The following is a 13499-nucleotide window of genomic DNA, read 5'->3' as shown; positions in this document are numbered from 1 at the left end:
GGTCTTCGCATCAAAGGCAATTTTCTACAAGAGTTATATGATTATGGACATTAACAAAGAAAATAAACTGTGTCACAACCATGAATCCGAAAAGACAGTTATAGAGTCAATAAATGAAATTCCCCCAAAACAGGTATCTATACATGATGCATAGGGATGTTGTCAAATTATCTCAGTCTAAAAAACTTTTCCTTCAATTAAGAACATAAGAACATAAGAAAATGCAATACTGGGTCAGACCAAGGGTCCATCAAGCCCAGCATCCTGTTTCCAACAGTGGCCAATCCAGGCCACAAGAACCTGGCAATTACCCAAAAACTAAGTCTATTCCATGTTACCATTGCTAATGGCAGTGGCTATTCTCTAGGTGAACTTAATAGCAGGTAATGGACTTCTCCTCCAAGAACTTATCCAATCCTTTTTTAAACACTGCTATAGTAACTGCACTAACCACATCCTCTGGCAACAAATTCCAGAGTTTAATTGTGCGTTGAGTAAAAAAGAACTTTCTCCGATTCGTTTTAAATGTGCCCCATGCTAACTTCATGGAGTGCCCCCTAATCTTTCTACTATCCGAAAGAGTAAATAACCGATTCACATCTACCTGTTCTAGACCTCTCATGATTTTAAACATCTCTATCATATCCCCCCTCAGCCGTCTCTTCTCCAAGCTGAAAAGTCCTAACCTCTTTAGTCTTTCTTCATAGGGGAGCTGTTCCATTCCCCTTATCATTTTGGTAGCCCTTAATAAAGTAAAATGTAATTACGTTGTCAAGAAACAAACAGCAGCTTGCATTACATGACAATGTCTAATAAAACTAGATTGTATATGTTTACAAATTTTTGTAAAGATTCCAACAGTTTATCTGCTTGTTCTTTGTTTTATATGGAAATAATCTTTCCACCACAAGACACTTTCAAGTTTGCAGGAAACGGCAAGAAAAATGTAATACCCTTTTGATGAAGTTCAGAACAAAGAGGGATATAAACCCTCCTTCTCGCAAGCACTTTTGCGGAATATTTTCTGGTTCTTATACTGCAATAGTCCTTTTTTGTCATATGCAGCCATGATTTTGATTTTGTCTGCATAATTTAGGATACATGCCACGACCTGTCTGGGCCTCAAGTCATCAAGTTTTGGAGGGTGTACACGATGGATTCTTTTCACTACTCCAAGTTCAGTTTCTAGTGATGAGCTCAGTGTTTCCGGAAGCCACACTTGAAAAAATTGTAGTGGTTCTGAATCTTTAACACTCTCAGGCAATCCCACTAACCTTATATTATTGCTGCAATCATGATTTTCCTGATCTTCTATTCTATTCTCTAAAGCTGTTTTGTTTTGTTTTTTTAATTCCTGTATCTGGGTTGTCAACTGATCCGTTGTTGTCTCCTGTGCTGATAATCATCGGTCAAATTCCTAGATTTTTACATTATGTCTTTCAAAACCTTCCTTTATTTTATCAATAGACGATTGAAGTTTGTTAAGCTTGCCTTCAAGCACTTCTGAAAAACTGCAGGAAATCTCTTTTATCAGCTCCTCAGTGTTTTTTATAATACTGTGTAGACTCTCAGCCACCATCTTTGATTCAAGCGACTGCTTTTTATCGTGGATCAGTTGAAGCATTTCTCTGACATACCCTTTTAAAATCAAGAGTTGAAGACTCAACTATCTCGTGTCTTTCACCAGTGAAATTCAGGATTTCCAAACAAAAAAATTGATAGGTATATTAAAAAAGCAAAATCGACAGGCCTCCATTGAGCTCTCCTTCCTCACGACCATTCAGCTGCTTGCATCACAAGAAGTCGCCGCATCAATTATATTTCTAACAATAAAACATATGAGGACAATGAGAACATACACCAAAACATAAAAGAACTAAATTCATTTTTTTATGTTAGAAAAGCTTCAAATTATAGTTTAAGAAGAAACAATTCAATGACATACTACATTAATTTAATAGGCAGGGCCAGTGCTTCCATTAGGCAAAGTAAGTGGTCACCTAGAGCGCCAACATTTTGGGGATGGGCAAAATCCCATCAGCACAAGGCCCAGAGGTAGAGAGCCAATACTGCCAAAGAAGAGAGTGCTGGGCTGGAGCTGCCACCGATATGTAAGTTGGGGTTAGCGGGTGCATGACCGAAGGTTTGTCTAGGGTGCCAAATATTCTGGCACCAGCCCTGTTAATAGGTACAAATAGAAGAATGATCTTGATCAGCAAAAATAACTTTAGGCTTGAATCTTTGAGTCAGAATAACTCTGTCACATCAGGGAGATGGTAAGTCAAGGATCTTAGAGGGAAGGGGAGGTAACAACTACCTACTGCTTAATGCTCTCCTGGAGGGATGAATGTTGGAAAGTCTCCACTATTCAATCACCAACATTTGTTTTGCTATCTCTTCATCAGGTTTCATATCCCACACTCTTTTTTTCCAGTCTCATCCAAATCTCAACAGTGCTCTGTTGCCATTCACTGCCACGGTGCCTTAATTTCTCCCAAAGCTTCCATCAGGTTTCACTTTCATTTTCCCCCCATCATTCAAGCTTCAGACTATGCCCATCTCCCCAACTAGGCCTCACTCTATCTGCGCCAACCAAGCCTGATCCACCCTCACTACTTCTTGCTCTAACTATCTGAAAGCTATTCTGGATCTATGCAAGCAGAATGTATATTATGATGCCAGAATATGAAATGTGTTTGTTTGTTTTCGGAAGGGTGCTTTGACCCAGTAGTTTTCTCCTTTTCCTTTACACTTCCTGTTTCATCAGAACTAATGCTAGGATCTGATGCCATAATCCTTCATTTTCAATTACCCAGGGAATTTTCCCCTATTTTTATATCTTTCCTCCAGCCCCAACATATCTAATCTGGACATTACAATAATAGTCCTGAACTGAACCCCATGCAACAGGGCTCCTTCTGGAACCCTTGCATCACGGGCCCTGGCAGTGTGTCATTCTAAATCCCCCCCCACACACACACACACACACATACACACACACACACACACAAGCTGTGAATGCTGTTTCCACAGCATCCCCAGCCCCTGTCAACCCAGGGGCAGAATATCCGATTCACAGATTGACTTGGGGACATTCTACATAATATATATTTGTTTGCCCTATCCCTGATACCGGGAGTGTTGTGTTCTTCCTGCACTGAGCAGGGATACGGCACTGCATGCAGGAAGATCACAACATTCCCGGTATCAGGGTTAGGGCACTGTGTGCAGTAAGATCACAACACTCCCGGTATCAGGGTTAGGGCACTGCATGCAGGAAAATCACAACACTCCCGGTATCAGGGTTAGGGCACTGTGTGCAGGAAGATCACAACACTCCTGGCAATCAATCATTATTTCATTTTAGCCAATTAAAAAATAACCATGCTTTCCAAGATATAAACTTAAGAAAGATTTATTTCACAGAAATTCAGAAATGGAATCAGTGATTTGTGTAAACTCGTCTCGTGTTTCATTTATGAAGTTCAAGCCATTTGAAATCTTGAATCATCCATAATATGTTTTGCTTTCTACTTTTAGTAAGCACAAGATTGACAAAAGTTGTGCACACCTGTTACAAGTGGCTTGGACTAAATGTACAGCGTAGAGGATGAACAGATTGCATCAACAGTGAGCACATTTAACTACCATAGACAAAATATGCAAACAAAAGAAAGGCAATGTGTCTGGATTACTTACGGGGATATATCAAGCTTTTCTGCTTTCTCCAAACTACTTTGTAGGTAATGAAGATCAGCGTAAGCAGGATAACGATTGGTATCAGAGTTAGCCAAACGATCTTCGGTTTGCACATGGCATCTGTATATGCAAAGAAAAAAAAGCACTGGCTTGGATTTCATTTAACTCTTGTCATTTTTTTGTACGTTGATTTTTTTTTTAACATGAGCCCAAAATACAACAAAAACCCATACATGAGAGAGGCTGCAATCCCATCCTCATTCAATTCCCTTATCTCAAACGTCAAACCAGTCTTAAACTGAAACGAATTTTCTTCAGCTATCGAGGAATGCGTTCAGAAGCCAGTTTCCGATGCAGTGTATGGGAACAGCAATTTTTTTCCTACATATTCTGATCAGAGCCTGAATAGTCCTGCAATGTTTACTAGGACCTGACAGAAGGAAGGAAATTGTACATTTGTAATCATGGACTTTGCACATGAGGATTTCGGTTCTAATTTTCACAGCGGACTTATGCACATACGTCCACTCTGAAAATTAGCGGGGCCATGCGTACCTTTGCACAGCATAGGCGCGCCCATTTACATCTGGTAGGGGGGGCTGGTGTAAATGTGTATGCGAATATCTATGTGCATACTTTTTCAAAATCAAAAGTGCTCACGTAAATTATTTTCCCACCTCAGCTCCAGCCCCTGGAACAGCTCTTTGCATTACATGTAAAAGTGTAGAAAATCACTTCCACTTGTACTTTTATGAATACAGCCTCTGGGTTAATTTTTGGAAAGCCCACTTTCATACGTAAAATAGCAATTTATGCATGTAAATGCTTTTGAAAATTACCCCCATGTATGTAAGTCCTTTCTTCAGGGTCCTTGCTGAAACAGGCAAAGGGCCACTTCCAAGAACTGCACAGTAGTAGCCAACTTGTTGCCGTCCTAGATCCAGGGCAAAAAAAAGCTGCACGGGCCAAGAGGATTACTCATATAGTCAGTCTCTCAATAAAATCTCTGCACACGGGGTATAATTCCAAAACAAAAATGCTTTATAATAAATTTTTAATTACAAAGATAAATGTTCCAGTGGGATACATTTCCCAACAGCCTGCAATGGAGTAGTCCAGCTGTCATTGCACTGTGCAAAACAGCACTGTGCTGGGATTAGAGGCACTGGGCATCAGTTAGTCCAGCTATCTGATTGGCTGAATGTCCTTTAGTGCTGTCTATTTGATAGAGAAATCATGCTTTTTTTTCAACTTTTCTCAACATGGTGCAATACAAATCTAATTAGTTATTTAATGAACAATACTCATGGAGAGAGCATTCGTTAGCACCCTTTTTTTTTTTTTTTTAGCAGGAGATTAAATCTTACTTAAGCAATAGTTATTACATCATCATTTCTCTGATGTGGGTTGGGTGGCAGGGCGTTAACCAACCACATTTAATCTCAAACAAAACGAGCTGCTCGGCTCATAGCTCAAAATCCCTTGTTTGATGCTACACTTAACATTAGCCAAAAGGCCAAGAGGAATCCACCTGATTGATTTGAAAATGTGAGACTTCATTTTTTCAGCTAATATAGTATAGTTCTACTGGATAACATTGTGTGTGTGTAGATAAATAGATAGATATATTTATATAATCTATCTATTTATATAAATATACCCATATATACTGGATATATGTCTATATGCAGAGCACCTGGTTTCCTGTGGCAATTATGGCAAATTTGCACAATTATTCATGTATTTTGTATATGAATGTAACTTTTATTTTACTTTATAAAAATAAAATGCTTTACTGATATTTCTGTGTCCGTTTAGTTGATTTGGTTCTTTTTTCAGGGAAAAGGTTCTTAGTAATGGTAGTGGGAAGAACGAAGGGAGACAGAGAAAAGGCGAAGGGGTGGAGAGAGAGAGAGGGGGGATCTCAGGAGGAAGGAATCTCAGGCAGGAGGGGCAGAAGGATAGAGGCACCGCAGGAGGGGAGGAGAGGGGAAATCAGGGATCAGAGGAGAAAGGAATGAGTGGAGGAAATGTAAGAGGGATCAAGGAAGGGGGGAGGAGAAAGAGAAAGGGAGCCCCGGATTGGTTTAAAGGGATCTGGGAGAAGGAGAGGGAGGAATGACTCGCTCGCATCCTTCCTCTCAACACCGATCCCTTCTTTCACAGCCTCTCCAATCAACACGTTCTCCCTTCTTAGATCCCCTCACTTACTCCCCGCAGCTCCTCTGATCTCACTCACTTACGCTCTCCCTCCCATTCCTTTACTCTTTTTCCATTCTCTTCCCGCACCCACTCTGATCCCCTCATTCATTCTTGCCCCTGCCACCCCCAACCCCTCACTCTTGCCCCATTCCTATGCAACAGGAGTAGGAAAATATTAAACGTTTTTTTTTTCCTTCTGGAGTGGGCAGCCATGAGTTGTCCCTGCTGCCTGGGTATCTCATGCCCATGCATGGGGGCTGGCACAGGTTGGCACATACAGGGCTGTCAGACCCTAGCAGCAAGGCAGGGGCTGTAAAAGCCCAAACTGGTTGTTGTGGGGGGGGGGGGGGGCTACAGTGGCTGAAGAAACTGCCCATGCCCATGCACCATTCAGCCAGGAGATAAAGGCTGTCAAAGCATAAAGTTTAAAAAAACAGAAAAGCTATAAAGGCCTAAGGACAGAGGGGAAAGCCTCAATGACCTTGGCCCTGGATTTCAAAAGGACCAGTGGCTCTGAAAGGAGTCTCCCACTGCAAGCAGAGGTAGAGCCGGCGCGAGCGCTCCTCTCTGCCCTTATTGTGGTGAACAGCTGATTCGGGCCGGCTGGCTGTTGCAGATGGGGCTGGGTGCAGTAGGAGCAGTACCAGCACCAGCGCTTGTCTCCCACTGCTAATGCTGATTCCAGGGGGTGCGGTGGAAGGAGGCCGCATAAAGCAGAGGGAACCTAACAGCTCGATTTTAAAAGCATTGCTTGCGCAAAAATGCCCACATACGAGCATCTGTGGGCCGCGCACCAGCAACACGGATTTTAAAAAGCCACAAAACACATGTGGTATGTACCCGTGTGCGCGTGAGGAATAAGGGGTGGGGAATGGGCATGGAATTGGCGTTCCGGGGCGTGGCCAAGACTTACATGCATAACGCCATATTTTAAAACCAAAAACCACGGCACGCATACGCTAGATATCTACGTAATTTTACTGCTGTTCCTCATGAGGAGCAAGTCTAAAGATCTCGAGATTTAGGGCTTATAGAACAGAGTGAGGGGCCCGATTCAAGCGAGGGATGAAAAGCATGAAGAACTAGAAAGGTCTGAAAGACCTCGCTATTACCTGAACCATTTGGTGGACTAATTACAAAACTGGAAATGTACCTCGCACAAGTAGGTTTTAAAATTCGCTGACATATGCGCGTAAAAGCTGATAAGGTCCTATGGAAGACATGAGCGCGCTAGCTGTGCTCGAGTAACTTCTTAAAATTAGAAGCATACTTACACGTGATTGGTGCATTTTAAAACATGTGCACGCACCTTTAAAAATTCCAGTGTTCTCTTGCTCAAGCACCAATCAGCGTATATATATGGGCGCACACATGCTCGTTGTAAAATCGACCTCTATGGGAGGCTTCTTCTGCTGATTACTGCAATGACTACTGCCTGGGCTGCCAGGAAGGGCAGAGAAAGCAGCAGGAGCACAAGCATTGGCTCCCACTGTTGCTTCTGAAGGATTTTCTGGGTCACAGCGCTGCCAGTGAAGCCCACAGGAAGCATTATAAAAATAAATAAAAGGAGGCAGGAAGTGCCAGTGGCCTGGGAAAGGCCCGCAGCCTTACTATGCAACTCCCCATTCCCTTCTGAAATGTTCCCCACCTCCCCCCCAATCTCCTTCCCGAGAATTCCTCAACCCCTCTCCTTCTGATGATCGGCGGGCAGGAGAAAGAGTAGAGCAGCGGCAACATTCGGGCTGCTTTTACCTCTTCTGCTGCCTGGTCCTCACTGTAGCTTTAAACCGTGTGGCTGAAACCATGACTGAAAACTGCAATCGGGCCTGGGCAGCAGACGAGAAGGCTGTAGCTCAACATGTTGACATTGCTCTCATCCTACTCGCCCAGTCAGCATGGGGGGAAGGAGGAGATGACACAGCCAATGTGCTGCTGGTTTCTCTCCTCCTCTGCAGCCTAGTGAGCACGGGGTGGGTGGGGGGAATTATAGACAGCCTGACAGCCTCTCCACAATTTGGTTCCCTCCTGGTCTCCTGCGACAATTCGGCTGAAACCGACAAAATCCGCAGGAAGAGGTGGATATTGTGGTCCTTTCCACAGCTACAGAATCATGGGACATTGGGGCTCCGGTATATATGTAAAGCCCACCAGGCTTTACCATAGTGTTATATGAGGAAGTTTCCAGCAATGAGAGGTTCCAAGGGAGGTATTACTATTCTGGATGATAGCAAAGGTTCATCTCCTAAATGGGGGGTCAGTAGTCAGAAGTTTTATATATATATATATATATATATAGGTGATTCAGCAAGTCACTAGGTGGAGACGTCTTCCAGGGACTATAGAAGAGGCACCCAAGGAGGGAAAGGACAGCTGCTTTTCTCTTTCCTCAGGAGAAGGATGGCTCTTGAGAGCTGTTGCAGGAAGGCTCCTATTCTGAGGTTTTGGGGTAGGAAGCTTGTCCAGGAGTCAGTGTTCGCACCAACAAGGTATTTAAGAATTTCTTTCCAAGTGGTAGAGAAGAAAAGGAGTTCTGTAGGTCAGACCAGGTTTCTGAGGAGGAAGGGGGCCTGTAAGAACCATCAGGAATCCAAATCTCACCTATTTCATTCAAGCGCCGTGAGGGATCTGTTCTGATGATTTTCCTCTAGAGGCTACTTGGGAATGTTGGAATTAACTTTGGAGAAGAACTGTTTTCTATGTTTTTGTATTTCTGAATTGTTTTTCTGCATGTTGTACTGCTGGACCTCTTATTTTTCCCTTCTCTAAAATTACTTCTTGTTTTGGAACCCAATACCTGTGTGTGGACCTCCTTTTTCAACTGTGAGCGAGAATCTCTTTGGGCCTTATAGGTTAGCCCAGAGGTCCCCAAACATTTCAAGAGAAGAGTCATCTAGGACATATCAAATCGACAGAGAGGGACTGGGGGAAAGAAATCCTCCTCGGTGTTTGCTGAACTGGGTGGGGGGAGGGAGAGAGCTCCTTGGAGTTTTGGCTGAGAAGGGTTTGAAAAGGGTTTGGCCCTTTCAGTGATTTGAAATGCTGGGGAAGGGGAGGAGGTAGGGGGCAGTGTTCCCAGGGGTATGGCAGATAGAGTGTTAGTAACAATATTTCTAGATTTATCCAAATTTGACAATCCTGCCTCATCTCCAGCAGTCTTGCACCCTTCCTATCCACCTTCCTTAAAATCTGTCCTAATAGGGCATTAGGGGGAGAGGGAGGAGGGAGAGATGGCAGGATGGGGTGTTTGTGTGCGGTGCACTCACTCACACTCACACCCCCCCCCCCCCCACCTCTACCATGCACTTTTGCTCCCTTTCTATTTCTTTCCCCTTCCTTATCCTTTTCCCCCCACTCTGTCTCCTTTTCCCCTTCCTCTCACCCCCACTCTCCTCTTACAACATGTCAGATTCATGGTAGGAGCAAACCCCGCCCCCCCCCCCTTTGGAGACCTTAATCCAGGGAGAAACACTCAGACTTGCTGGTTGGTGCAATGATCTGAGCATTAAAAAACTATGCACTGTTCAGCGCACCTTTTTAACACTCAGATTACATTTTGTTTTAACTCCCAATGCAGTGAGCTAATGCTATGCAAATGCATTGGGAGTTTAAAAACCACACATTGACTTGAAGAGGGGAGAAGCATTCCTGACAGGCAGATTGAGACAGAGGCAGCAGCTGCCGCTTATCCAGACAAGGACAGATTTATCCAGCTGTCTGATAGCAGTTAGCCACATCCACTTACTGGATAAGTCAGCACATATGCATGGACCATTTCTCACATTTTCTCCTGGTTTTAAGTGGAAACTTAACTCCAGCTTTGACCCAGGGATAAGTTTCCAGTACTAAGAAAGGTGCACTAGCTAAACACAGTCCCTCTGCCTCAGGGAGTGCTGCTTAATGCCCTCATTTGCCTGGGATTTCCAAGGGGAGGGTGCTAAGTAGTAGTCCCAGTTAGGGAAGCACATTTTCTGTGCACTGAACTCCAGTGGTAGTCTTGCGCTGGCAAGCTCTGACTTGCTGCTGCTTGCATTTCTGTCTTCAAATATCTGAGCTGGCAATAGCGGTGGAATCTGCTCCCTGCTGCCACCACAGCAGCACCAGAACAATCTCCTTCTGCCTTGCCGCTGCGGACCGGATCAAACTCTTTCTGCTACTGCTGCCATAGGCCAGCTGAAATTTCATCCAAGGGCCGCATTTGGTCCTCGGGTCATAGTTTGGGGATCCCCGAGTTAACCTGTCCCACATAAGAGAGAATTCGGATTCCAGAGTTGCACAGAGTTGGACAGTGCTCTGCAGCATCTGAAGGTGGCCCCTGATAAAAGGGAGGGGGCGGCAGGATTACCAATATGGAATGCATAATCTTTCATGAGAAAACGGCAAATACTCATGAAACGGATGACAAAATTATAATGAAAATTAATGCAAAGCCTTAATGCATATGCAAATAGTAATGATAAAAGAATGAAAATGCTCATTTTCACACTTTTTGCTTTGGTGTGATAAGGTGAAAGCAAACACAGGCAGCAGATGTTTGGCATTTTCCTTGAATAACTTACATAGCACAGGAATTTCTAGCTTCAGGCAAAAACTTATGCGTCCTCTCTGATCTTCTACAGCTCCCTGAGAGAGGTTTGTGCTTCCCTTGTCTGTCTCCTCGTTTTCAGTTGCAGAGTCTCTGATGTGAATTTCCAGTAGGAAGTGAGTTAGTGGCTGCCTCTCTTCTTCAGCATAAGACACAGTGAAATCCCATTGCTTTTGCAAAGGAAGGGTTGGTTTTGCTTCCAGTTCTAATGACCCTTTTATCTTCAGAGCTATGTGAGTAAAACAGAAACATTAAGGAGATCCTAGCAGTCAGCTTGACCTAGAAACAAGGACATTGCAAATCACTGTGGACCAGATACTAACCTTTGGCAATAGCATTTTTACTAGCCTCCGTTTAATGCAGGCTCTTTAAGAGATGAACATAGCTTAGATGAAATTTGAAAGAGAACGTACAAGTTTTCACAGGAATTGCTTTTGGCTCCATGGCAGCTTAGTTTCTAAATATGGAAGAAATCCCTCTCTATCAGGTTGATTTTAAAAGCATTGATTGTGCAAAAATGCCTACATATACGCATATGTAGGCTGCGCACAAGCAATGTGGATTTTAAAAAGCCACAAAATACGTATGTACCTATGTGTGCATAAAGAATAAGTGGACGTTAAAAGGGCGGGGAATGGACAGGGCATGGATGTTTCGAGGCGGGACCAAGACTTACGCACTTAACTCCAAATCTGAAAACCAGAAACCACAGCAAACGTACGCTAGATATCTGCGTAACTTTACTGCTGCTCCTGATGAGGCGCAAGTCTATAGATCTCGAGTTTTAGGGCTTATAAAAAAGAGTGAGGGGTCTGGGACAACTGGGCCGTGTGTAGGATGAAGAACTAGAGAGATCTGAAAGACCTCGCTATTAACTGGACAAACTGGTGAACTAACTGCAAAATTGGGAATGTGCCTAGTGCAAGCACGTTTTGAAATTTGCTGACATACGTGCATAAAAGCCGACAAGGTCCTATGGAAGACACACTCACACTAGCTGTGCTTGAGTTACCTCTAAAAATTAGGAGCATAGTTATGCACAGTTGGTGCATTTTAAAACATGCACACACAATTAAAAATTCCAGCATATCCTTGCTTTCACACCGATATGCACATGTATAGGTGCATGCGGACTCATTTTAAAATCAACCTCTATATAAACATAAATACTCTCATGCAGCAAAACTGTATTTTCATGTAGTTTGCTAATTATTAAAAGACCAGCATATAAATGACTTTCAGTTTTCTGGGCACATTAGATGTTCCTTATGTTTCTTAAATACCATCATATTTTGCCTATCTACGACCAAATTTTCCAAAAGAAGTAAACTATTATTCCAAGTACATGCAATTCGTTTAGTGGTCTTGGCTTAATCTCATTATGTAATCCTGCATACGAATAATATGCACCCAAAAAACAAAGCGGAAGCCGATCCAATATGCTGGTAAGCAAAGAGACAAAAGATGATCGGTGTAAAAGAAGCATTTATTGTCTCTTCGCTTACGAATAATATGCACCTTGAAAGACAAACATTCTTCTTGCAGTAACATTGCTTACCTTGTGATTTCAGTTCCTGATAAACAGTGTACACACTTTTTTTTGATGCACAGGCAAACCATTCAGGTGGGGTTTGAGGATCATTACTGGTATTCTGGCACAGATTGGGTATATTAGCAGAAATGTCAAGGCTCTGATTTATGAAGACTTTCAAACGAACAGTTTCATTTTGTGTTCCTTCTTGCAGGAGGCATATAAAAGATATATTTAAGGAAGACAGAAAATATGTCACGCTATCTGAGGAGCGCATATCTACGCATGTCATTGCCACAGTGATATCTATAAATAAAAAAAAATGAGATTAATTTAAAGTAAAAAAAATCAAATTCATACTGCGAACATATAGTGCTATCAATACCCCTCCTTTATCTACCCTCCCCTCCTTCCACATGATCCAGCCCGGTTTGCATAATATAAAATGAACCTGACTTCGATGGCCAAGAGGGGAAAAAAAGCATTTATTGGATATACATGGCCCCAGCAAAGTTGCATTTATCACCTGCTGTAACATTAAACCATCAGCATTCAACATTTAACAAAACCACTCATTTCCTGTACCAGATCAACAACTCTAACCCTGGGGTAGCCATACCCTAGCCTAGACACATCAACACCTCAACTTTATATCCAGCTCAATCTGCAATGAATTGTTTGCTCCAAGGTGACTGTAGATGCACACCTGTTCATGCCATTTCTCGTTTCACGATGAAGGGGCTGAGCTATCAAAGCTTGTCCCTTAATGCTGTCCAGCAAATGGAGCTTGATCGTCAGTCATGCTCTATTCCTCACATTGGCTCCAAGTCCGTAGAAGAGCTGGGGTCTCTTTAAGTTATGTTGTTTCAGTCGAGCATAACGTGAGCCTGTTCTGGTCATTGAAGCCTAACATGGCCCTAGCATCCCTTAGCAATTACTCAAGATACAGTGCAACCAAGGCAGCAGGAAAATCTGTTCCTCGCTTGTCCCTGCTGCTCAAACTCTACACATTCATTGGTGTGTGGCCCGGCCATCCCCACCACAGCCCTCGACAGTGACACCTTGCTTGTTAAGGGCTTCCCAAATATCCTCTGTAGCCATGACACAATTTTAAACATTCTTTTTTTTTAATGCAATTTCAGAAACTATTACAAGGAATACCTTGATTTGAAAAAGAGATTTTACAGAAAATAACAGGTAATCTTCACAATTGAAAATACACATCCAACCCCTTATTTTTCTAAAGGTAATAGGGAAGGGAGCAAGGGGGAAAAAAAGAGCAGTATCATAATCAATGGATACAAAAAAAAAAAAAAGAAAAAAATTGAGAACCACCAGTTACATCAGTTATACCGGTTCAATTACAATTACGATGGAGAATTTAACAATGCACGTAATTGGGAAGACTCAAAGAATATATAATTAACATTATTATATTTGACAAAACATTTGCATGAATAATGCAATAAGAAAAAGCCCCCCTTA

General features: G+C 42.7%; 1 protein-coding gene across 1 annotated transcript in view; it reads right to left on the bottom strand.

Annotated features, from left to right (window-relative positions):
• Nucleotides 1-691: 691 nt before the first annotated feature.
• The window catches only part of TMEM156 (transmembrane protein 156), a 71533-nt gene continuing 58725 nt past the window's right edge, over nt 692-13499 (bottom strand). The window contains exons 2-5 of the mRNA XM_029584321.1: nt 12042-12320; nt 10458-10712; nt 3700-3819; nt 692-1823 (exon numbers count right to left, since the gene is read on the bottom strand). Of these exons, the coding sequence (XP_029440181.1) occupies nt 1816-1823; nt 3700-3819; nt 10458-10712; nt 12042-12320 (662 nt within the window). The 3' untranslated portion in view covers nt 692-1815. The remainder of the gene's footprint in view (nt 1824-3699; nt 3820-10457; nt 10713-12041; nt 12321-13499) is intronic.

The sequence above is a fragment of the Rhinatrema bivittatum genome, chromosome 1 (assembly GCF_901001135.1).
Source record: "Rhinatrema bivittatum chromosome 1, aRhiBiv1.1, whole genome shotgun sequence".
In the NCBI taxonomy this organism is placed as follows: domain Eukaryota; kingdom Metazoa; phylum Chordata; class Amphibia; order Gymnophiona; family Rhinatrematidae; genus Rhinatrema; species Rhinatrema bivittatum.
Note: the sequence above shows the minus strand (reverse complement) of the source record. Positions and strands in the feature narration are given on the sequence as shown.